General features: G+C 41.1%; 4 protein-coding genes across 6 annotated transcripts; 2 read left to right on the top strand and 2 right to left on the bottom strand.

Moving 5' to 3' along the window:
• Positions 1–11: 11 nt before the first annotated feature.
• LOC134182302 (translocation protein SEC62-like) lies at positions 12–3,070 on the top strand. Its single transcript, XM_062649697.1, has 7 exons — positions 12–159; positions 230–344; positions 574–736; positions 2,133–2,219; positions 2,277–2,337; positions 2,396–2,515; positions 2,575–3,070. Exons 1-7 carry the CDS (start codon positions 12–14, stop codon positions 2,925–2,927), a joined length of 1,047 nt encoding a protein of 348 aa, XP_062505681.1. The 3' UTR covers positions 2,928–3,070.
• A 570-nt stretch (positions 3,071–3,640) lies between these two features.
• LOC134182259 (ubiquinone biosynthesis protein COQ4 homolog, mitochondrial-like) lies at positions 3,641–4,667 on the bottom strand. The gene has a single exon (XM_062649647.1). The coding sequence runs from the start codon at positions 4,654–4,656 to the stop codon at positions 3,835–3,837; it is 822 nt and encodes a 273-aa protein (XP_062505631.1). The 5' UTR covers positions 4,657–4,667; the 3' UTR covers positions 3,641–3,834.
• Positions 4,668–4,782: 115 nt separating this feature from the next.
• LOC134181967 (arginine-glutamic acid dipeptide repeats protein-like) lies at positions 4,783–13,796 on the top strand. 2 transcript variants are annotated; one of them, XM_062649267.1, is made up of 19 exons: positions 4,783–4,898; positions 5,341–5,635; positions 6,006–6,076; positions 6,282–6,387; positions 6,462–6,552; positions 6,620–6,845; positions 6,907–6,968; positions 7,030–7,090; positions 7,146–7,187; positions 8,828–8,926; positions 8,985–9,065; positions 10,939–11,086; positions 11,143–11,206; positions 11,673–11,704; positions 11,766–11,864; positions 11,924–11,967; positions 12,161–12,262; positions 12,327–12,728; positions 12,790–13,796. In XM_062649267.1, exons 2-19 carry the CDS (start codon positions 5,434–5,436, stop codon positions 13,471–13,473), a joined length of 2,616 nt encoding a protein of 871 aa, XP_062505251.1. In that variant the 5' UTR covers positions 4,783–4,898; positions 5,341–5,433; the 3' UTR covers positions 13,474–13,796. The 2 variants fall into 2 exon arrangements, with proteins under 2 accessions (XP_062505251.1, XP_062505250.1); XM_062649266.1 differs by having other exon boundaries at positions 6,904–6,968.
• Positions 13,797–13,906: 110 nt separating this feature from the next.
• On the bottom strand, positions 13,907–24,575 carry LOC134181968 (diphthine methyl ester synthase-like). Of its 2 annotated transcripts, none has more exons than XM_062649270.1 (7): positions 24,382–24,575; positions 17,898–17,958; positions 17,743–17,806; positions 16,376–16,484; positions 16,152–16,312; positions 14,264–14,367; positions 13,907–14,209 (listed from the first exon to the last, which is right to left on the bottom strand). In XM_062649270.1, exons 1-7 carry the CDS (start codon positions 24,514–24,516, stop codon positions 13,968–13,970), a joined length of 876 nt encoding a protein of 291 aa, XP_062505254.1. In that variant the 5' UTR covers positions 24,517–24,575; the 3' UTR covers positions 13,907–13,967. The 2 variants fall into 2 exon arrangements, with proteins under 2 accessions (XP_062505254.1, XP_062505255.1); XM_062649271.1 differs by having other exon boundaries at positions 16,427–16,484.
• Positions 24,576–24,735: the final 160 nt, after the last annotated feature.

Below are 24,735 nucleotides of genomic sequence, written 5' to 3'. Positions count from 1 at the left end.
TAACTACTGTAATGGGTCACCTACTGTCTCGAGAGTCTGACGTTAGCAAAGAAGACAAGTCGAAGAGAAAAGAAGAGGAGTCTGTTTTGAGTTGGCTTCGATTCAATCTCAAGTGTCGTTCAACAACGGTGAAAGGAGAAACTTTGGACTTCTTTGTTGGTCAGTTGAGGACAACATGGAATAGGTGCTAACTTTGTCGTATCTGTTGTTGATTTGGCTTTGTTTTTAGGGTCTAGGGCGGTAGATAGGCTACTAGAGTCGCCGTGGACGAACAAGAGTGTCTCTGCTTCTCGACATAGACCACACTTTCCTCAGAGAAGTGCTGCAGTTAAATTCTTGAAGAGGTTTGTGTAGACGTGGTATATATAGAGTCGATATGTGACATTTTTACAGCGTATTCAAGGCCGCCTAATTCTAATTTTTGGTGTTTCATGCATTATGTTATTTTCTTAGATAGTGTTAGATTGTTACACAGGAATGTAGATGAAAACGTAGATGAAGAGAAAGACTTAATTAATTAAGTAACCCAGAGATCACACTCACTATGGTTTAGTGACACTGCGTATATGATAGGAAATTGGATGAAGGATATTTCTATCGTGGACTAAAAGTTGAGAAGAAAGGTAAAGGTGCAGTGGAGGAACCAGAGGAGAAGTCGGTGAAACAACGGAAAGGAGGAAAGAAAGAGACAGAAAAGCAGGAGGAGAAAGAGACAAAAAGGAAAGGCAACAGAAATGTGAGATGCTTGTGTGGTTATAACTTGATGTTTAGCTGTTGCTCAAGGTAAAATTTTAGAATTATTCAAGTACACTTTGTTCTGTCTAGCTGCAATTTTAACTGCCAATAGGCAATGACAATTTAGCAAGTGCTGCTGCACCTTTTAGATGTAGATCTCAGATTCTGTATGGGCATGACACTGTAAGTGACCAAGTATGACATATTTCTGAGTATCCTGTTCAGCATATCAAGCCAACATCCTGCATTATGATGAATTTTTCCAAACTTTTGTATGGCTATCAAAAATGTGTGTTTGTACTTGTACTTCTTGTGATGCTGACAAACAATCATCATAAGGCAGTTATTCTGATTGTTCATTGAGAAGAACTTGCTTTTATACACTTTTATATGACCATAAACACATTAAAGGGTATCCCATGAAAGCCATGAACAGTAGTACTTGCTTTCAACTGCTGTTTGACATGTCAGAAGCTTATGATACTATTGTGTTATTGTTGTGGTGTTTGGCAGATTGTCATAGCTAGAGTAGATTCTTGATTCATCAGTGAGACTTTAATCTAGTGCTGATTATAGTTAAATATACTTGACAATTGGTGTGATGTAGTGATAGGTACATTGATGGAATTAACTTTAGGGATTGTTGTTCTAGACACGGAAATTGTGGGTCTTAGACTTTGCACTTCCACTTTTCATATGCATTTTAGTTTTAAACATATGAGGCTGTTAGGGTAATGTAACAGTGTATTTAACTATTTATGCCATGTCTACTGTTCTTTTGTTTTTATTTATTTGAAACAGAAACTGTTGCATTTTAGCATTGGATTACAGGTAATATGAAATGATACCCTATAACCAGGTGTTCCATCTTCATATCTACTGGAACCTCCTATGTAGTGGAAGTGATACTTATGTTACAGACATCAGGTCATCTGTCCCTTGTAGTTGACATCAAGACAATTTCGAATTTAGCTTCAAACAATGAACACAGACTTGCTTATTGCATGAATGGCTCATCTTTATCATCTTTATCACTTACCACATAGACACAGAGAAAGCTGTAATAGTGTAGACACAGTAACAGGCAGCGACAAAAATGTCTTGCATGTAATATGATGTCCAGAAAGAGATTGATCTTAGGAAAGTCCTTGAAGCTATTTTCACGACCAATCTCTTTGCAATTATTTGCATCTCCAACTTTAAGATTGAGAGAAATGTCTTTTTCATAACTTTGGGAAGTACAGTTAGTTGTATAGATTAACTAATTGCTTATACTGAATAGGTTGTGTTTGCTGACGGTGTATTTAACACCACAATGTCTAACTTCATTATTAATTAATTAAGTTTTTTGCGTTTGTGTACATACAGTGTACCATTTAAATGCATGTATTGTACAGGAAGACAAGGAGGTCGATGTACCAAAGTCAAAACGGAAATACACACTTGAAATTCATTCTGAACAAGAATTCATCGATGACTATGATGTACAGTATATCTATATCAAATTTGTCTTGGTCAACAGATTGTATTGCACGTTGTAGGTGTATGTGTGGAAGTACAATCCTACAACTTCTCGGACATACATCATCGGTGTTGTGCTAGGTGGGCTTACGTCATTGGGTGTGTGTTGTTAGTAGTTAAAGTTACTGTACTGTTTTAGTTGTTGGTGGTCTTGCTGTGTCTTTATTTCCTGTGTGGCCATCTCAAGGACGATTTATTGTTTGGTATCTCTCAATGGCTGGACTTGGAGTTCTAGGACTCTTCTTTTCAACTGTTCTATGTATAAATTACTGTAGTATGTCTGGTGACTGTTTGTGTTAGTTCTATTTTGTGTTTTAGTGCAGCACATCCTATTTTGGTGTGTTTGGTTGTTCACTCATGGGACTCATCATTTTTGGATCTTTCCCAACTTGACAGAAGATGTTGGTGTTTTGGAGTCTTTTAAGCCAGTGTATAGCTTTGAGTATAAAGGAGATGATGATGATGATAACGAAGAAAATGAAGATGGCGACGAAAAGGCACACAGTCAGGAGGAAGATGAGATGGATGGGAAGGATGAAGAGACAGAACAGGTTGATATATACGGAAAAAAGTTGGATGATCATGAAAATGACAGAAATACGAGTGAACAAAGCCAGATTAGCAGTGCAGAAGACCACGAATATAGAACCGAAGATACGACTGATCAGTAGTCTCTATACTTTTCTATACATTAGTTATTTGTTATTTATCCCAGCTTTGGGAAAGCGTTGTTATGTTGAACTCAGTGCACTGCTTTATGGATAGCTGGATTGGACATGAAAGTGCTCTTGAACTAACTAAGTTTGTGACTGCATAGCCAGACTGCTTCTTTCTTATGCCAAAGGTCTGGCCACGTGAGACTAATAGCTCCCCAGCAAGCTCTACACGTTTCCTAACGTAGCATTTCCATGATAAGGTGTAGAACCAACGGAATTATGAAATTTTTGTGGAATAAACTTTTGAAAGATTCGGTGATAACTGACTTAGCGTGTGGACTCTTAACTATAGCAGATATTTGAGTTAGGGTCATTGATAATGACAACAGAGTTTACTGTCTAGACTAGGTCATATACAAATGCAATAGCTTAGAACCAACCTGTAATTTATTAACACTAAAGCAACTACAGTTTGATTAATTAATAAATAAACTTTCCACCTAAGTGGGATGTCTAAAACTAAAAATCTCAATATTTTATAATAAAAAGTAAATTAAACATAAAAATTGTAAATATATAAATTTATAAAAAATATTTCATATAAATATTTCTTCTGTGCAATTATACTCTTGACAAGTATGTAGCTATATATAATAACAAACTAGTACCTGTGTCAGCTTATGTAAAGACACCTCTTATTTACCAATGCATAACAACATGTTCATCACTTGAATATTATTGTTTCTTATTTAAATATTTTTTCATCACGTGACTATTATCGTTATATTCAATATTGACATCAATATTAGTTCACTCTCTCTGGATACATGTAGTGTGCAGCCACGTACCACAAGGTTCACTCATACTATTCATAGTGTAAACTTAATTTCTGATTCAGCACTACTGTAGCCTACTAACTAAATTATGTTTGAAGTTCATCGCGAACGTCGGAAGGTATGCCACTTATACTTGGTATTCCAAGTTCCATCCTCAGATCGTCAATGTTCTGTTCAAACCTCTTCTCATAAAAGACACTCATCATAAAGTCGGCCTGAGTTCCACACTGAACAGCCCACGGCAAATAGTATCTTAGAAATAGCAATTTCTCTTTTGTAGAGAGTCGTATAGGCCCGAATAAAGACGCTAAGACACACATAGGAAGACGAGTCTGAAACATCTCGACCCACTTGACGGTCACCTCTCCAATCAAATGAATAGGGAGAGCCAAACAAGTGTGCACAAAGTCATGTATCTCTCTATAGCGTTGTATTACATATGCCAGTTCCGGGTCTGCAATGTATCTCACAGGCAGACGAGAATCAGGAGTCACTCTGTTGCTGTCCAAAAACTTGACATAGTGATGTCCAAAGGTTTCATCAGATGATGATCTCAACAGGTCAAGATCAACGGTAGCGGAAGACACCCTGGGCTTCTCTCTCAGTAGATCTCTTCCTTCCTCGCTTGCCATCATCCTCTCTCGAATCCATCTCACAGCTGGAAGAGCGGTCGTCTCACCAAACGTTGCTACCATGTCATCTCTAGATGGATCATACAGTGCCATCAAACCCGACCCTCCCGTCAGAAGAAACCTCTGCAATCGCGACAACTCATAAGGTTGACCACGCCCACGCAGTCTAGTATCCGATTCACTCCCAACAAGCCGATATCCGCCGTTCATCGATATTCGACAGCTAGTGTAACTATTCTTCACGCTCACGCGACGCAGACCCGACCGCAAGCTCATTTCTCGCAACAACCGCCAGTCGTTCTAACGCGCGCTAACCTCTTAACATAACCTATGGAAATTGCAGAGCGTTTACAAGTGGGCAGCCGCATGCTGATTGGTTGTTCACTAACTGATGAACACAAGCATACTTTCGCTAATGCGGTCGATCGCATCGTCTTAGCCGACTGAACAAGGCAGTGCGAGTGTCCCCAATCTACACGTCACTTCAGATCGCTAGAAAGTCGAACAACCACGTCAAGGTGAGCCAATCTGCTACAATGTAGATCATGTCAGTCATGACATCAGATACACAGACAACATGTAAGCAAGACACCCAGACCCACAAAACACGCTCCTAAACGACACAACTCTGTCGTACATTCGCGTTCGCGTCGAGATCTCTCAAACGCAAACAGGCGCTAAGCCACGCCAGTCTCAGCCCCCATACAAACGCCGCCTCCCGGTCATTTTCAGACCGCGATCGGTAATCATCTGGATTCCTCATTCGCCATTCCGTGAATCTCGTCTCGACTCGCTGCACCGACAGCGACCGAGGCCACGCATAAAGACACGACACGTCGCGGTCTTTCGCGCTTTAGTGGCTCCACCTCAAATTGTTTTCAGACCGAAACTCGTGCTGTACGACGCCTCACTGCGTGCTCATCTCGATCGGTCTTCACCCAACTGTATGTCATCTTTTAGGTTTCGTTTCGGATTCGTTTGCGTTTCGTGTTGGATTTTGTGCGGCAAGATTGGCTTTGTTATCCTTGCTGGGTGGGTAGGCGAGGTGTGAAAATGATGAGTGATCAAGAGGAGACGGAAGCCTTTAGTGAGACGAGGTCGTATAGACGTGGACGAGCGTCTGGAGAACGCGGTCGCTCGCGAGGACGAGGTGGAGGCAAGGTGACAGGCAAATCACGAGCAAGCGAATCGACCGGAAGTGATCGTCAGTTGACTTGCTACTCAGCGGAAGACGGAACCGACTATCGAATTGGCGGTAGGTGGATGACTCGATGCTGCATGTTTTGTTGGCGTTTCGCGTCGTTTCGAGCTGTAGCGGTCGCGTGCACGCGTCGCTTGAATTTATTTGTTTGATTTTATCGCTAATCAGCGTCCGCCTCCGCCTCCCTTGGGGTTGGCAGTGTTGCTGGTTGTTCGCATTGCCGTCGACAAGTATGCGGCATTTTCGCCGCTATGTTTCGTCGCCGACGCCCACCGATTGGTAACGTCGATGAGGCGCTGTAACACGTCGCTGGGTACACACTCTTTGTTGTCTCTTCGCGCGGCACGTGTCATTGTGCGCGATCGCTGAATGACAATGAGCTACAGTGTAGCTGGTTTTCATGTTTTGGCTTGATCTGCTGTAGACTGTGTGTATGTCGACAGTCAGAGAGCGGACGTGCCCTACTTTATCTGCACAGTGAAAGAGTTTCGAGTGGTGAGTATTGCGACTTCGTCACTTGCGTGGGTGTCTGGTGGTGTCGTCTGAGCTTTTTGCCACATACAATATGCAGTCGTGTCATGTCGTAATGAGTGCGTGTACTATTATTGCTCATCTGCTGTTGTATGGATTGATAGTCTTCTTCTTGTCTCATTGCACGTTTCTCGTAGTTGTTTGACACTTGTGCTTCTCTCTTTTCCAGTCTAAGCGATGTAACGTGCACGTATCGGTTGGTTGGTTCTTCAGACCGTCTGAAGTACCCGAGTCTGTTTATGATCTTCTAGTGCAGGACAGAGGTGTAGAACGAGGTATATCGACATACTAGTCTGCTACTGTATATAGTCACGAGGTCAACTACCCATGTGGCATGTCTCTTTGTCAGGTCCAGACAACGTATTTGAAAACGTGACTGTGATTCAGAGAGAGTTGTTCATGTCTGACACTTGTGAAGTATATCCAGCGAAATTGCTAAGGTATGTATATCCACTTGTCTGTTTCCCAGCTCACTTTCTGGGTACAAATTTCGGTTTTTGTCGTAAGGGGAAAATGCTTTGTAAAAGATGCTAAAACGAATGTCGAGAACCTTGAGGAATACACCAAACAGGAAGACACATTCTTCTATTTCTTTGCCTACAATCCGGAGACGAGGAGATTGAACAGCACTCAGGGAGAGATCAGAATTGGACCAAGTCATCAGACGTCGCTTCCCCGCTGTAGAGACCAAAAGCTTGCCCTGGGAGATGTGGAGCATCCTCCTGACCAGCCAGTGAGCTGATCTAGAGCAGATTAAGTAATGAGATCTTGGATCTTTGTCTTGTGGTAAGCAGGTGTGGTCAACTGAGGATAAGATCAAGGATGCTGATGTGGAAGTGTATTTGGACGCATCTAAGTATGATGTTCTGTTTATTTACCGTTGCTACTGGTTTTAGTTGTCGGTTCTCTTTGTGCAGAAGTCTAACACACTACAGTGGGTGGTGTAAGACTAATGGTGACTTAGAGGAGGCTTGTCAGGTCTGTTTTGGAATCGTATGAAATAGAGTTGAAATGGATTTGTAGTTGTGATTAGATCGCAAGCTCTGATCTTGCACTACAAGTAGCTCATGACAGGGTGAGGATATTGGCATTAATTCTATTCCATTTAAGTTTGTTTGGTTGCAACTTAATTAAGATATCAGTCCTGCACTTAAGAGAGTTTTTGCTTTTATCATTTTGTCTGTCAGTAAGCATATGCAAATAGTCAATGACATCCCTTGTGAAAGAAAAAGTTGCATATGCTTGATACATTAGCATATAGGCAGTAACTCTCAGTTGCTCATAAAGCAGTTTCATAGTTTGAGGCAACAGAAATTTGATGCCTACACTAGAGTGAGATACTATAGTAAGTTTGCATATGAGAGGGTGCAGTGTTGAGTCTGGCATTTAATTAACATTTGCATTGAGTAACATGTTTTTGACTTGTAGCTACAGAACTATGAGTGTTTAGTAAGTGGCACTATTTATCAATGGCATGAAGCATAGTATGTAACATGGAAGCCCTTCTTGTAATAAACATTATGGTTGAAGGGAAGCCAGCATGTTCCAATTAACTACTACATAGAAGACCCGAATGGGTACAGCATTCGGTGCATTCTCTGCATGTTGACAATTGAATTTCGTACAAAGTTTTGTTCTCTAATAAGACTCTCAGCGAGAAGCCTTGAAACTTACCTAGAGACTATAGTGCATGCAAGCCACTAATGACCATCAAGAGTCAGAGATTACAGTATGTAGTACTTGGTTAGGTAAGGGTATAGTTTTAGACTTTGGTATGTAAGGTTGCATTGTAACTACCGACAGATTTTATACTGCGAGTTCAATGAAGTAAAATATAAAGTAACACCAATATACTAATTAATTATTAATACAGTAGTAATGTATGATAGTTGTTAACAGTAATGTAAAAACAGCTGTAGTGGTCGTAGATAGTTTTGATCTGAAGAGACAGTTTTAGCTATGATTGTAATCACTTTGATGTTTCTAATACATGTTCTTTGGCAGACAGACAGACAGACAGAGACAGATAGACAGACAGAGACAGATAGACAGACAGACAGGCTTGTAGGCAGTTTACGCATGGTATTGTAGTAGTATTCATCCTCTTTTTAATCTACTTATATTTCTGATTGGCCAAACAACAAACACACTAATATAGAAATTAATTATTATGTGATAGTTTTTGTAGCTATTGGTTTCCAGTGTATGGTTTTCTAATGTAGCAGCTTTACTAGTTGCATTATTTAGGAGTTGTCATTTTGTTGTAAATTTTTGTTCTCCGGTGTTTCTACTTGCATGCGCACACGCACACACACACACACACACACACACACACACACACACACACACAGTGACACACACACACACACACACACACACACACACACACAGTGACACACACACACACACACACACACACACAGACACACACACACACACACACACACACACACACACACACACACACCAGTGACACACACACACAGTGACATACACATACACACACACACACGCACACACACACACACACACACACACACACACACACACACACACACACACACACACACACAGAGGCACACATGCGCATAATTGATGATAATCGAGTTGTAGATTGTGTCCAATATAACTAGAAAACATAATCCACCAATGAAACTTACCAAGAATTATATTTGCATAGTGTCATGTAATCATGGTGATGGGTTTGTTTTATAGCTCCATGATAATTTATACAACCCTGGCACTGCTCTTGAAGAGATTCTAAGACAACCTGTTTACCTTTCTGGAAGCAAGAGCTGGCCCCATAGTGACGTGGTTTGTTAACAGCCTGAGTGTGTGGGCGCAGCTGCTGTATGACTTGATTATTCTGTAGAAACTATTTGTGAAGGGTCTCAGACAGTTCGGCAAGAACTTCTATCGAATCAAGAAGGTGCTCTTTCCACACAAGCAGACGGTCAGTTGTAGTGCAGTTTTGTTTAACATCTTAGCAGACAAAACAAGGCAGACATATGCATGCATGACAATGATGTAGACAGACGAAACAGTGTAGTGTGCGCATGCGTGCACTCTCTCTCTCTCTCTCTCTCTCTCTCTCTCTCTCTCACACACACACACACACACACACACACACACACACACACACACACACACTACTTCTATGTGTCACTGCTGCTAATAACGGTCACGTCACCCATGAAGGGGGCAAAAGAAACAGTCTCAGAGTTTACGAGTACAGTACTTCTTCCTCAGAGAATTTCTGGTGCTGCCAACGACACCTACACCTCTGTAGACCTTGATGTCAAAATAGAACCACATTGTTCCTTGCAAGCGACCTCTGTAGTTCTCTAGTCATCACACCAGCTTTCTTCTCTTCCCAGTTGTCTGATCTCAAGAACCCCGACGTATCTTGGTCTTTCAACGTAAACTCCCGATGCTGTGTCTTTCGCAGCTTCTTTTAATCAACTAAAGGGCTTGCAAAACTGCCGCAGTTGGACAGGAGAGGGTTGAAGAGGGTGACACCATTTAGTCAACGTCCTGGGCCCACGTTCAAACAAATCCTCTTCTGTGATGCCTCGTCTGTGCCTTGTTCCTCTGACTCAGCAGTAATCGATTGTATTTGGGCATCTAAGGGATGGTAAATGCCAGAGGAGACTGGACAACGGCAGGCAACCATAAAGTACAATGTGCTTAGGTGCCTACATGCAACATCCAAACACACACACACACACACACGCGCGCGCGCACGCGCGCGCGCATGCACACAATGGTTTTGTTCTGATTGTATGTCTGAAGCCGACTTATTGGTTATTCTACTGTACCACAAGAGATACACACAGTCAGATAGCAATTGGCATAGTAGTCAAACATAATTCAGCTATGAACCATAAGAAAATGGACTTTGTAAAAGTCACGAGACTTGGCGAGTAACGTACTCTAAACGTTTAGGGCTGAACCGACTTCCGGTGGGAAATATGTGTGTATGTCTGTCATGCTACAGGAATGTGCTATGCCTCCTTAGTGTGGTCCAATCACGAAGCATTAATTCCTTTATGTTGTACGTGACAACCAGAGACAATGGACGGACAGCCATCCGTACACGCGAAACTTTCATGAAAGAGTTTTAGTACCAGAACAGTGCAATTCATGTTTACGATTGTTAGTACTTGTTGGAAATAAACAACAGAACTCACCTGTCTACAACTGCTGACCCGAAATCGATCACTTTCTTGGTTTTATCATATTTATACTAACTTTATGTAACCATAAGAGATTTTATGTCCCGTATGTGATAACTCTACTTCAATGACTACAGGCTATTTATAAACTTTGTGGTCATGTGGTAGGGCATTTGCTTATGCATAGAAAGAAAATAGCATGTATATTGGCAATCTTCGGGACAACCGATCCTATAAATATCGTAGGTGGTGTTCAGGACTTTGAAGGCTCATAGCTGTGGAAGCAACGGTGTAAACACAGCTTCAATTACTAGTACAGTAATACTTCACTCACTCAACCGAGTCGCCAGGTCACGTAAACATGTACTTGAGTTTTACCAAGTTTCTATGATATTTACATCATTGGTAGTGCCGATTGGTACTTGTTCAATAGGCTTCCCACTAGACTACCCATAAGAGTGGTTTTGTATTAAACCTATAGACCACGTGTTGTATTAGCAGTATATATAGCATTGATGACAAAGCAACTCACTTTTGTGTTGAACAGGAAAATGCATGATCGTTGCGATGATCATGATTGAGCAACATGTCACATTAGTCACAGAGCATAGTTTGGTCAGACTTAAGTTGGTAACGTCTGGTGTTTGACAGGGAGAACTTGTTGAGTTCTATTACCACTGGAAGAAGTCCTCATCTGCTATGAGTACACGGCCACACAAACGATACCGGAGGCAGCCAGTGATGCGTCGTACAAGAGTTGCGACTCGAGCTGCCAAAGCAAGTCAACCAAATGAATTTGGTATTGATCATAATTGAAGACACTTGAATCTTGTGTGAGCCTTATTTCTGTTGCAGTGTCCTTGAGCTCAGCTAGTGAGTCAGACTTTGATAGTGATGACAGTGGAGAAAGAGAATTGAGGTTGGTGTGTGTGTGTGTGTGTGTGTGTGTGTGTGTGTGTGTGTGTGTGTGTGTGTGTGTGTGTGTGTGTGTGTGTGTGTGTGTGTGTGTGTGTGTTGTGTGTGTGTGTGTGTGTGTGTGTGTGTGTGTGTGTGTGTGTGTGTGTGTGTGTGTGTCACGTGTGTGTGTGTGTGTGTGTGTGTGTGTGTGTGTGTGTGTGTGTCACGTGTGTGTGTGTGTGTGTGTGTCACGTGTGTGTGTGTGTGTGTGTGTGTGTGTCACGTGTGTGTGTGTGTGTGTGTCACGTGTGTGTGTGTGTGTGTGTGTGTGTGTGTGTGTGTGTGTGTGTGGTGTGAGTGCATGAGTGTGTGTGTGGTGTGAGTGCATGAGTGTGTGTGTGGTGTGAGTGCATGAGTGTGTGTGTGGTGTGAGTGCATGAGTGTGTGCACATGCAGTTGTGGTTCTAAGAATTGTGTTGTCATTTCAGTGGTTATGCTTGCCACCACTGCTACACAATGGGTAAGTGTGTAGTTTGCATCTTTATTTGCCCTTGCTGTTGCAATTATTCATTGTATGGCAGCATCTAAAGACTGGCATCATGCTGGATTTGACAAAGTACTCTTGTGCACCGATTGTCGGCTTTATTTCAAACGATATGGTGAAATGAGAAAAGTGAAAGGTGGGTAGGCTCTTACCAACCGTTATGAGGTTTGCTACTCAACAGCATTTTGTCTACAGTACCAAAGGTCCCACCTACTTGCCTTCTGAAGACTGGAGATGAGGTATGTGCATTTTTGCAAGATGATTCTTTAGGTGTTTTTTGTCTCCAATTTTGTTCATGTTTATTGTGTAACATTTTCTCTTGTATTTTGTTGTAATTACTTTGTACAGTGCGTTTGTCTGTCTGGTGGTTGTGTGATTTTCTTATAATCATACTACTACTTGTGTATAATGTGTCTGTTCCTTTGTGTTCAGTCGAAATCGAGACGGAGAAAAGACCGTGAGAATGGATTTGAAGTAGATGGCAGTGGTAAGAGGCACAGTAATAACAACCGAAGAGTCACTCGCCTTCAAAAGGTCAGTCTGCTCTTCTTCTATTTCATTGTGATATTCAATGATGTATTTTCGCTCTAATGTTTAGAGAAAACTGAATGGAGGGCTTGTATCTGCTGTCACAAGGAAACGAGTTGGGAAACGGAAATCACAACCAAGGGGAAAACGTAGATGTAGAGTCAAAGCTGGATCATCAGCCTCTAGTGACACTGCTGATTTAGGGGATGTTGAGAGTGAAGAGGCCGGTAATAGGACACCTCAGTCTGGCTTTGAAGATGAGTCTGCAAGCAGTGGGGAGGCAGAGAACGGCAGCAGTTTGACGAGTGTGGCAGATGACGAGGAAGACGCAGCCCTGCCGTCTAGAGGGAGACCTCGACGACCACGCCAGCAAGCACATGAAGATCACTCCAAGTTGCGAGCCGTCAGAAGAGATTTCTTTCCCAGAGTAAACGGTAGAGAGCAAAACAACTCTGTTAACTCACAACCACGGGTATAAACAGTTCATAATTAAACTTATTGTCGTCTGTTTGAATGATTGTGTATCATCTAAGGTTGAAGATTGGACACAATCTCCTGCCCTTTGGGCGAGCAATCAAGTTCCACAAGTTGTGTATCCAGGGCTACCTCCTGGCTTTACTATAAATCCTCAACACGACTTGTCGCTTGCGTTTCAGCCCTGTGTACCTGCTGGCTTAGGCCCAACACCAAGTCTAGAAGAAATCAGTCGAATGCAAATGGCAGCTTGTCCAACACTAGAAATGGGACTTACAGAAGAGCTAGTTCATCACCAACAATTAGCAGATCTGCAAGCTTTGGGAATTATGTTACCACATCAGTATCACCTCATCACTCATCCGTTAGCTCAGACTGCTGGATTTCACTCTCCTGAACGTATTAGTACTGATTTTTCAGCACTGATGCAGCAGCAGGCTGCCTCTAGACGGGATCCTGTTCAGGCTCACAACCAGATGCTACTCGAGCAGGCACTGGCAGAACGAGCAGCAGCACAGTGGCATGCGAACTCACTGCTTGCCAGACCCAACCCAGTGACCGAATATCTTGCCCACCAGCAGTTAGCAGCTGCTCATTATGAGTTATATGAACGAGTTCGTCAGGAATTACTGTTGCATGACAGACATCGGGAGACAGCGGAAGCAATGATTTATGGACTTACACCAAACTTACCATCTCATTCGTTTCCCCATCAATCGCATGTTCGACCTAATCCTGGCTAGAGATGACTTACTGTGAGTATAGCGAACAACATATTTCTGCAGATTTGTATTGATGTCTATTGACCGATGTGATTTATGGCGTATGATTTTTGTCACTAGAAAATCCCGGATGATTTATAATTACCATATTATACATTATAATGTATCCTCATTTGTTCCAAACAGCAATTGTTGAATATAAAGATGACTGTTTGTCTCATGAAATAAATGTGCTTATCAGAACGTACAACAATGTAGCTACAATGTTTATGTCTTTGCTTCTAATGCTTACTTCAGCCCATACATTGCCGACTAAATGGCCCATAATTCACAACATCAGAGCGCACGCGCACACAGACACAGACACCACACACACAGACACACACACACACACCAGATGCAAGGTGTCTACATACTATATCATGATGGGCCTAAACTTCATTGACTGCTGGCGTAACTTTGTAAAAGTCATTTTACAGACGAGAGCAGAGATCGATAAGAACCAAACTAATAAATTAGACCTTCGTCTTTAGGCGATTGTCTGATAACCGCTTGGCGATTATATCATCAAAAGCATAGTACTTCAACATTTCACACTCAAGAAAGTGTAGGTCACCAGGGATGATTAGAGAATGCAGTGGAGCTCCCATATCTATAGAGGCCATCTGCTTTAGTGATGCTGCCATAATCTTTTGAGATGTTGAGCCCAGTCTTGCCACACCCACGCATATAGATTCTTCCGTCAAGGCTGAAACATCTAGAGCAAAAGTATTGTATACCTGAGATATAAGAAATTGCGTAAAGCAGTTACCTTGGGATTGCCCTTTATTTTGACGTTGATGCAAAACAGTCAGCAATTGTTCTGCTGCTTGGCTGACGGTCATGTATCTGGGAGGCTCGTAGACTTTTCGTCCTCTACACAAATCATAACTTAAAAACCAACACAAGTGGAGACAAGTACATACTTTGTACTAAACACGCGGACACACACACACAGACAGGCACACAGACACACAGACACACAGACACACACAGACACAGACACAGACAACACACACACACACACACACACACACACACACACACACACACACACACACACACACACACACACACACACACACACACACACACACACACACACACACACAGCATGTTACAGCTGAGATGAATTACTCACGACATCAATTATTGTTGTGAAGAAATAGCTCTTTGAACAGTCTTACCTCAAACCACAGTATAGTGTCAGGCACCACACGAACACCAGGCATGAATGGAGACACAAACGCTAAACATGCAAACATGAAGACAGACAGACGAACAGACAGACAGACAAACAAACAGATAAACAGACAGACACAGACAGGCAGGCAGGCAGGCAGACAGACAGACAGACAGACAGAAATGAGACTGACTTCAAGACCAAGTGGCGATCAATCATTTCAGTGACTCTACAGCGGTGCAATGCAAAAGTTGTCTCAAACAAACTCATTAGCATAGCAAGATTAAAACGTTGAAATGTAGTTTGCAAAGTGTAATTTTGTATGTTTCAAGACAATAATGGTCTTGTTGTGTTAGTGTTAGGTTGCTCATGATGTAAACGTTTGACAGACAGACAGACAGACAGACAGACAGACAGACAGACAGACAGACAGATTATTTTATTGTTACAGATCCTCTACTTGTACACATCCTAAACTTCTATGATGAACCAGTCCTTCACAGCGAAATACTTTAAAACATTAGTGCACGTGGATCTGTACATTAAAGTCAAAAAGCTTGTCCATGTCATTCTTTGTTTCTGAAACTCTTGACAACTTTTTGAGGATTACTTTTGCGTTGCATCTTTGAAGAATCAAAGAGAACCGTTTCTTCCAAAATTTTTGAATTGTAGACAGACAGACAGACAGACACACATCTCTTGGTCTTCTTTGGATTCTGATGTTATAATTTCTTCTGACTTGCTTATCTTGTTAGCTGTAGAGTCTAACCTTTTGTTTGTCGTATGGAAGTTGTAGCTTTTTAATTCTACTTGTTATGTATTTGTGTAATCTATTGTTCTAGTTGTGACACTTATTGTTCATTAGCTGTTACTTTAGTTTTCACATTATTAGCTTTGATATGTATAAAAATATATGAAGATTTGACAAACAGACAGACAGACAGACAGACAGACAGACAAACAGGCAGACAGACAGACAGACAGACAGACAGACAGACAGACAGACAGACAGACAGACAGACAGACAGATATAGATAGCAGTATAGTTGTAGTGGCCGCATAGAGCCTGCTTAAACTCACCTTCTCTTCATTAGCCTGTAGTAGTGTTCATGTTTGAAATATATGAGGACAGACAGACAGACAGACAGACATCCAAGCGAGCACACATGCATGCATGCACACAAGACATCACCAACAACAATAACCAACTCACAAACAACACAAACGTAAACTCAAACAGACACGTGTAAACACAAGCACTTATAACAAACACTGACTGCATTTTAAAACAATTAGAAGCAAGCTTCATTTCTTCTGTTCCTAAATCTCATTGACCTACCACTAAATTACTGCAGCCACAGCAGCAACACAAAACAACACAGCTACACAATCTTCTGTGCATATCATATTTGCCACAATCCCAAGAGTAATTTGCTTTCTGAAATGCCGATTGCAAATCAAATCTACTTGGACGTACTTCATCATATTCTCAATGCTTTGCTCCTTCACTTTGATGTCTAGCAAACAAAGTGTGTGGTGATTATTTCTCAGGTTTGCCTCAATCTTGTCCACGTAGCTGTCAGGCTGCCAATCGTCAGTCCAAAAAACAAAAGACACCGTCTCTCCAAAGTTGTACAACTACACATTTAATACGTAAATAGATTGTACAGTTTCATACGATCCTGCATCAGCTGTAATGACCTGCAAGCCACAGCAGCCGATAGCATTCATGATTGATGCATTGTGAACAACCTGATAGGGAATACTGCAACTCAGAGCTCTAATGATGAGATCGGAGTGTGTAGTGGCTCTACAAGAAGAGAAGCAGGTTAGTGACATGTAGAGCATGAGTTACATGTGCCCTAGTTCATCACTTAGCTACAGGTCAAGCCACTTTGACCATAATATGTGCCTCCCCTGAATAGCTAACCCTGAATAATTATTGAAACCCAGTCTACGCATTACCTTGTAGTTACAATATAAAGAAAGTATATGAAATTGAGACAGTTGTTATACTAAAATTTGTCCAGCTGTTTCTCATGATCAAATTGCTTTCACTGTCCAGTCTCTTGGCGTAAAAATATGTATATGGTTAAATAAACATGCACAGGCAGGTGTCCAATACAACAAACAGAAAAACCATTTTAATGGCTCCTGATATGCTAATGATGTACACTATGATACAAAAAGCACTAAAAACGTCAGGCAATCAAAGCCTAGATATAAATAAGGTAATAAACAATCATTTGTACTTGGAGAAGACAAAACAATAACAGACACCATGTGTAGCCAGTTGAGCAGAAAATCACTGTATGTATTCACTTAGATTCACTTAGCATCGTACTAGCCTCGCGTAAACCAGACCCGTCATACTTCCAACACTGCCAGGGAGGGTCTGGCTATGCAAGACTATACCAGACCCTCTCTTTGTGCTGTCGTGTCCCGTATGAAACGGGGCTGTTATCTTACGGGGCATGACAGCGTGAGGAGAGGGTCTGGTACGAGGTTAGATTCACTACTTTTGCAACACTCTTCTTATACAATTACTACAGTGTTGCCGACCGTATTTAAGGCTAGTGCCAAAATTGTGGCCCCAAAGTGGTCTCCGGTGCCACTTAATTAATATTGATATTGATATCAGCAAATAAAAAATTGACCAAGTCCAAAACTCGAAAAATCGGCTAAGTCGAGCAAACTGCTATATAAGGTGTGCTCTTAATAAATCAATGATTGCAAATGCTTTAGACAGCATGCAGCCCTAGACTAAGCCATGAATGCCAAATGTATACGACTTTCATGCCAGGCTTAGTGTCATATAATTTGCCTGGTGCCACAATTAGTACCATCACCATGGCAATGGCATCCCTGCTGAATTTATCTTTTGTCATTCTTAGATTTCTTATCCGCCCTGAGATAACAGCATGCGATGCTATACAGCACCATGCATTCATTAATACACAACCATGTAATCAAGTGCAATAACAACATACAACACAAACATGTAATTTATTGACTGAATAACTAATTAGCAAATTATTCACGTTGTTGTTTTAATGTAGAAATCTTACCCAAATGGATCTCCCACAACTAGAAATGCAACGTCTTCAGTATCGGCATGCTTCAAAATAATATCTAAAAAATACAGTTACATATCTTACCACTGCTTGCCATGCATGCACAACTGCAAGGCTACGTTCACTGTGCATGCTCTATTCATAAGCACCTGATTGTTGTTCAACCATGTCTCTGTCTGCTAGTATAAGTTCTCGACCATAAAACTCTTCCTACGTCCAGTTATATTAGATTAGGTACATCAAAGGCAAATAAGCAGACTCATGTGAGCAACTGAGTACAAGGATGTCAGATCATAGTGAGAAGTATTTAATGTAAAAAAGCAGAACGTGTGAAATTATAACATAAGCCAAGTGTAATTCATTTAATTAGCAGGAAATAAAAAATCACAACATAGTAATTCATATACACCAGTAAACATACATCAGGAGTTGGTTATTTTTGCATGCTAAAAGGATATTCTATGTAAAGAGCTTCCTAAAATAATTGTCAGCCATAACGCTTAAAATAGGGTTTCAATTACTTCTAACAGACAGGCAGACAGACAGACAGACAGCCAGACAAACAGAAGGATGGACAGACAAACAGACAGACAGACAGAACCTATGGTCGTTTATCTTGGACTCTTAGTTAGTGATGTAGCCTTTTCTCTATTAGCATTGATGTTTACAATAAAATTAATGTTCTTTGACCAACAGACAGACAGACAGACAGACAGATATAACGGACTTTCGTATCTATAGCTTGTAATGGTTCATATGTATGAAATATAAAGATTTGACAGACAGACAGACAGACAGACAGACAGACAGACAGATTGTTTTATTAATTTTAAACTTCAAAAGATACAACAAACAAATCTTCGAAAGTATACAAATCCACCCCAGTCCATTACTCTATCCATCAATTCAGACCTAAAGAATTAAAAACTGAATATCCCTATCTCTAAATTTGTCTATCTCTACTTGACAGACAGACAGACAGATAGACAGACAGACAGACAGACAGACAGACAGACAGGCAGGCAGACAGCGAGTTTCGCTTAGCGGCTCTATTGAGGATGGGTTGCCCAATGCCATTTGGAGGTTGTTTGTCACACTGTGAATGTGGGAAAGTTCTCAACAAAGACGGATACCATCCTCTTAGTTGTAAACATGAAGGAGACCCTATATGGCAGCATGATTCTGTTGTGAGTGGATGGTCTGAATGCTTGCGTGAAGTAGGTCTGCACCATAGAAAAGAACCAAGAGACAGATATACAAACAATGATTGCAGACCCGATATTGTGGTGTTTGACACTGATGAGGGATCGAACATTGACTTAGATGTTGCCTTTGCTCATCCGTGGAGCTCTGAAGTTTTATCAAAATCAACAGAAGAAGATGAATTCGCGGCTTCAGCAAGGGAGAAGCGAAAGAGGAAGAAATATGCTAAGCTAGCCCTTTTCTGTGGAGGTACTACTAGCCCAACACTTGTCTCGTTAGTCTTTGAACATTTTGGGAGATGGGGGCAAGAAGCAGAAAGATATTTGAATACTCTTGCGTCCAGAGCAAGGGACTGTGAAGGGAAGAAAAACCATTCTGAGTTTGTCTGCTACTGGAGGAAACGTATAGCTGTAATTGTGCAGAAAGCTAATGCTGGAGTGATACTAGGAAAATTGAAGAGGATAACAGGAGGTCGGGGAGATGGGGTCATGGGTGAAGATTTGGATGTACAATGTAGTGTTCACTAGTTAGTTAATTACATACAGTTTAGTTGTAGTTTATGGTAGTTAATTAAAACTCATTGCGTTTGATGTAAATGGCATAGTTGGTTTTAGCCTTTTTAAGTTTGAGACAGAAACAAGGATTAGTGTATATTTAGTGTTGTAATTTGGGGAGTTGGGTATTATACGGGACATGTGGTTTTGCCGGTACTTGATTGACTGAGTTGTTTTGAGCTAACAAGATTATTGAGTTGTCACAGATTGGCGCTGCGAACAGATGACACGCGAAGCTAAAACTCCACTAGGCTACAAGGCTTTTGACAGGCTACAAAAGTCCATTGGATTATTCAGGAACCAAGACGGTGAAGATTCTCTACGTAAATTTGACAGCTGGTGGACAAATTCTTTCCAATTCTTTGGAGATTTAGCAAAGACTGACCACCGCATTACAGAAGTAGAACGGAATCTATTCATCAAATGCAGAGACAACGATTTACGTCTGCGGCTTGAGAATTCCGTCTTACCGAAACAGATTAAAGATGTGAGGTTACCTGAGCTTGTTGAGCACACGCGCAGCTTCTTTGGACAGAAATCCAATCCAATCGTGGAGCGGGTACGTCTTCACAAACGTCTTTAACAGACTGGTGAGACTGTTCATCTATATCTAGATGCATTGAAACGAATAGCTGCAAATTGTTGTTTTGCTTCGGTGGAATATCATAGTAAACTTAGAGATATTTTTGTTGCTGGTATGCGCAATGATGAAATGTTGCAGAAGTTCTATGAAAGGGATAATCTTTTGACGACACCTCTAGAACAGGTACTGGCTTTTGCTAGAACGTTGGAGAGTGCCATGGATAATGTTGCAGCAACACGAGATACGTCTACGTCAGTGAATTTGGAGACCATCCAAAATATCAGGAAAACAAGGCAAGCAAAGGAAGATTGAGTTTATGTTAGAGATACTTATGAGAATGATAAGCAACGACGTGTGGGTGCATGCTACATTTGTGGAGACAGAAAGCATTACCAACTAGTATGTCCTTGAGAAAACACCGAGATTTACTTTGTGCAAAGGAATGTAAAAACTGGTCATGTGGAACATGCTTACAGATTTAATACTCCAGATTGGCGAGTAGTTGGAAACAGGCAAGAACAAAAAGCAAGGCATATTGCTTCGGCCAAGCTGTGTGATGATAGTGCTTCAGATTCAAGCACTACTGATCCAAGTACAGAGTCAATCTGCAAGAACGTTTGCAAGATAGATGAAGTTTGCTCGGAAAGCAATAAAATATTGGTGCATGTGTCAATAGATGGTAAAACAATTCAATTTCGCATAGACACAGGAGCAGATGTATCTTTACTAAATGTTCAGTCTTGGGAGTGCCTTGGGAGTCCTAGATTGTTGGCTTCTCAAGGAAGACTTCGAAATGCATCGGGAAAAGTTATGGCATTTAAAGGAATTTGTGCCAAAACAGTACAATTTCGAAACTCATTACCTGATATTCAATTATATGTCAAGGAAGGAGTGGGAACCAATCTACTTGGGAAGGATTGGATAAGGAAAGTTGGACTTGCAACAATATGTATTGAATTTCTTAAAAGCTTGGGAGACCCAGCTGTGTTACCGGCGGAAGTAATATCACCAATTGCTTTGAATAAGCTATTGTATGAATTTTCTGACATATTCCAGGACGAGTTGGGACGTTGCAGTGAGAAGGCAAGCATCCAAGTTCGTCCAAACGTAGATCTAAAAATAGAAGACCTCCTATGCATCTGAGAAAACAAATAGAGGTAGAATTAGACAGACTGGTTGAAAGAGAGATTTCGGAGCCAGTGAATAACGCATTATGCGCTTTTCCAACTGTCAATGTTGTGAAGCAATCAGGATCTGTACGAATATGTGGAGACTTTAAGCCTCTCAACAAATTTATGATGGTAGACCAGCACCTGATTCCACACCTGTCTGATCATTCAGTGTTCTCGTCGGAGGGCAAAAATTCTCTAAGTAGACTTGTCAGATGCATATAATCAATTGGAACTGGATTCGGAAAGTCAGAAATATTTGGTGATAAATACACACAATGGCTTGTTCAAATTTTGTTGATTACCATTTGGAGTGAGCTCTGCATCTGCTATATTTCAAAGAGTAATGAGTAAGGTGTTAAAGAATCTCAAGAAAACCACTAATTTCTTTGATGACATTTTGGTGACAGGAACCGATGATGAAAAACATTTAAAAAACTTGTCTTAAGTGTTGAAGCGTATCAGGGATCATGGCCTTCGTTTGAAGGAAGATAAATGTTCATTCTTTCAGTCATCGGTACATTATCTTGGTCATGTCATCGACAAGGATGGTATTCAGCCTTCGGAAGAGAAGATAAAAGCCATTCAAGACATGCCAATTCCTACAAATCAAGCTGAATTACGCTCATTTCTAAGAATGGTTACCTATTTTTCTCAATTTTTTCTAGGCTATCTGATCATACAGTTCCACTCAATTATCTGTTAAGAAAAGATGTGTCTTGGGTTTGGTCTAGTGAAGTTGCAGGCTCTTTTAACACAATTCGGAAGAAGCTTACCTCACGACCAGTTCTAGCAATGTATAATCAGAATCAACCATTGTTCCTAGCATGTGATGCTAGTGAAAAAGGACTAGGAGCTTGTATACCTCAGCATAATGTTGAGAGACAAGAGCAAGTAATCGAGTATGCTTCCAAGTCTTTAACGAAAGCTAAAGTAAACTATTCTCAGATAGAGAAGGAAGCTTTGTCAATTATTTATGAAATTCAAAAATTTCAGCATTATCTTCTGGGACGTAATTTTACCTTAAGAACAGATCATAGACCACTGGTCGCAATTTTGACGCTATTAGGATATCAGTTCCTACTAGAACCAGCAGTCGTTGACTAGGTGGGCTCTCCAGCTATCGCAGTACAAGTACGATATCGAATATCGAAGTTCATCCAGTCATGGAAACGCTGATGCCTTGTCATGTCTTCCTATAGAACATGATGAAACTTTCAATCAAATTAAACAACAAGATGAAGAAGCTGAGCAGTTTGTGGCCAGCCTAGAGACCCAAAATGTTAAAAACGGACCCATTGTCTACAAGCAACTTCAGAAATACGTTAGGAAAGATGCCGTCTTACAAGAAATCATTCGATACATTTGGAAGGATGGCCAGCAAAATTATCGAATGCAAGCGTCAAACCGTATTCTTCTTGCAAACATCAACTTTCAGTTATTGATGGATGCCTTTTGAAGCATGGAGATGAAACAACGCAAGTTGTCGTACCATCTGCCATTAGGTAATTGCTTCTGCTACAGTTGCATAGAGCTCATGTGGGCTCCGCCCGCGTGAGGAAACTGGCTTGCCGATATATCTGGTGGCCAGGTATCGACCGTGATATTGATAAAATGGTACGCAATTGCGATGCGTGTGCCTTACACAGAAATAGTCTTCCAACAGTTCCTCTACATCTGTGGGAATTTCTGGACAGACCTTGGCAACGTCTACACCTTGATTTTGCGGGGCCGTTCAAGAATTTTATGTGGCTCATAGTTGTTGATGCCCATTCAAAATGGCCAGAGGTTTTAAATTTCAAGTTGGATCAAGCAGAACAAAGCAAGTAATATCGTCATTAAAACAACTAATTGTGAGTTTTGGAATTCCAAAAGCAAATCGTCACCGACAATGGCCCTCAGTTTGTGGCGAAAGAGTTTGAAGATTTCTGTAATCAGCAAGGAATCTTTCACAGTTTAACACCTCCTTACCACTCTAAAAGTAATGGACAAGCAGAAAGATTCATTCAGTTGTTTAAGAGAGCAGTCCGAAAAGGATTAGAAACACCAGGAGCGAATCTGCAAGACGTTGTTACTGACTTTCTCATGGTATACATGAGTTCAGAACATGACACTACTAGTGAATCTCCATCCAAACTTCTATTGGGTAGGGAACTTCGATGTTCTCTCGATATGCTAGTGACAGAATTACCTGCCCATCAAGATCAGACTAAGCAGTTACTGAAACGCAAAGTTCAAGAGTGTCAAGAGAGACAAAAGAAAAGACATGATTGTACGTCTCATGAAAGGAAACCCTTTCAATTAGGAGAAGCTGTTTTTGTTAGACAGCCAGAAAGTAAAGGAAAAGGTTTTTGGAAACCAGCAACATTCTCAAACTTCTAGGACAAAGATACTACATGGTCAGGTTTCTCACAGGCACTACTAGAAAAGTACACATGAACCATTTGTCAAGCAGAATATTGTCTCCGAAACCATGTCATTCCTCGCCAGCTGATAACGCGATTGCGACCGATTCTGATTCGGATGATGATTCCATTGAGACAGAGAAGTTACCTAGACGTAGCCAGAGAAGAACTAAAGGACAACCACCTGAACGTTTAGGAGAGTGGGTATAGAGCTTTACAAATAAGACTGTTTGAGTAGTTTAATTTGTTTGTGGGGATGTTGTGGAGTTGGGTATTATACGGGACATGTGGTTTGGCTGGTAGTTGATTGACTGATTTTTTTGAGTTAACAAGGTTATTGAGTTGTCACATAATTGTGCTTAAAATGTATTGAAATAAATGAAGACAGTCAGACAGACAGACAAACAGACAGACAAACAGACAGACAACGATCAAATGCTAGAGTGATTAACAGAAAAATAAAGGAGATTGTTTCAAGAGACAGCCACATAAACATAACTTGTTGTAGGTAGAACCAAGCCCTATTGGCTTGGGTAGTATTTAGTTGCTTTGCTTAGATGGTGTATAATAGTTCAATGTTTGAAAATATATGTATTGACAGACAGACAGACAGACAGACTGAGCAGACAAACAGACCAACAACAGTGCATATGCAGACTCTAGATAAAATCATAAAATGTACGAATATGTATCCGCACGTGCACGGTAGCTATACTCACCAGAGCTTCTTTTCCCACTGTCAGAATCGATGTATACGCCTCGAGATAAACTCGACTAGCTCTCTTGATGATTTTCAACCCTTTCACAGTAACATCTTCCGCATCTCCCAGTCCCAAACCGATCAAATAAAGCATTTCTTGCAGACTAACACCACACACACACACACACACAGACACAACACACACTGACTTCACGAGCATGCGCACGACATCAACTCAAACAACTGCGTGATGTTTCATCTCATCTGTGGCCAGCAAGCAGTTGTAACAGAAGACGGCTGGGTGGCGTATCGCCGCGACTTTGCCTCACATTATAGCAACGCCGTTGTTATTTCAAAGCAGCCGGTCAAGCAG

This window comes from Corticium candelabrum, chromosome 7, assembly GCF_963422355.1.
Source record: "Corticium candelabrum chromosome 7, ooCorCand1.1, whole genome shotgun sequence".
NCBI lineage: Eukaryota > Metazoa > Porifera > Homoscleromorpha > Homosclerophorida > Plakinidae > Corticium > Corticium candelabrum.
The sequence above is the reverse complement of the archived record's forward strand: the minus strand, read 5'-3'. Positions and strand labels throughout refer to the sequence as shown.

Excerpts from the sequence above, each read along its gene's own strand:
- LOC134181967 (XM_062649266.1), top strand. The coding sequence starts at position 5,434 with ATGATGAGTGATCAAGAGGAGACGGAAGCCTTTAGTGAGACGAGGTCG. Across the intron at positions 6,077-6,281 it reads CAGTGAAAGAGTTTCGAGTG|TCTAAGCGATGTAACGTGCA; the intron begins GTGAGTATTGCG and ends TCTCTTTTCCAG. Across the intron at positions 6,969-7,029 it reads GTGTATTTGGACGCATCTAA|AAGTCTAACACACTACAGTG; the intron begins GTATGATGTTCT and ends CTCTTTGTGCAG.
- LOC134182259 (XM_062649647.1), bottom strand. The coding sequence starts at position 4,656 with ATGAGCTTGCGGTCGGGTCTGCGTCGCGTGAGCGTGAAGAATAGTTAC.
- LOC134181968 (XM_062649270.1), bottom strand. The coding sequence starts at position 24,516 with ATGCTTTATTTGATCGGTTTGGGACTGGGAGATGCGGAAGATGTTACT. Across the intron at positions 17,807-17,897 it reads CATGGTTGAACAACAATCAG|ATATTATTTTGAAGCATGCC; the intron begins GTGCTTATGAAT and ends TGTATTTTTTAG. Across the intron at positions 14,210-14,263 it reads AAATAAAGGGCAATCCCAAG|ATGTTTCAGCCTTGACGGAA; the intron begins GTAACTGCTTTA and ends CTTTTGCTCTAG.
- LOC134182302 (XM_062649697.1), top strand. The coding sequence starts at position 12 with ATGGGTCACCTACTGTCTCGAGAGTCTGACGTTAGCAAAGAAGACAAG. Across the intron at positions 160-229 it reads AACTTTGGACTTCTTTGTTG|GGTCTAGGGCGGTAGATAGG; the intron begins GTCAGTTGAGGA and ends CTTTGTTTTTAG. Across the intron at positions 2,516-2,574 it reads CTTCTTTTCAACTGTTCTAT|TGCAGCACATCCTATTTTGG; the intron begins GTATAAATTACT and ends TTTGTGTTTTAG.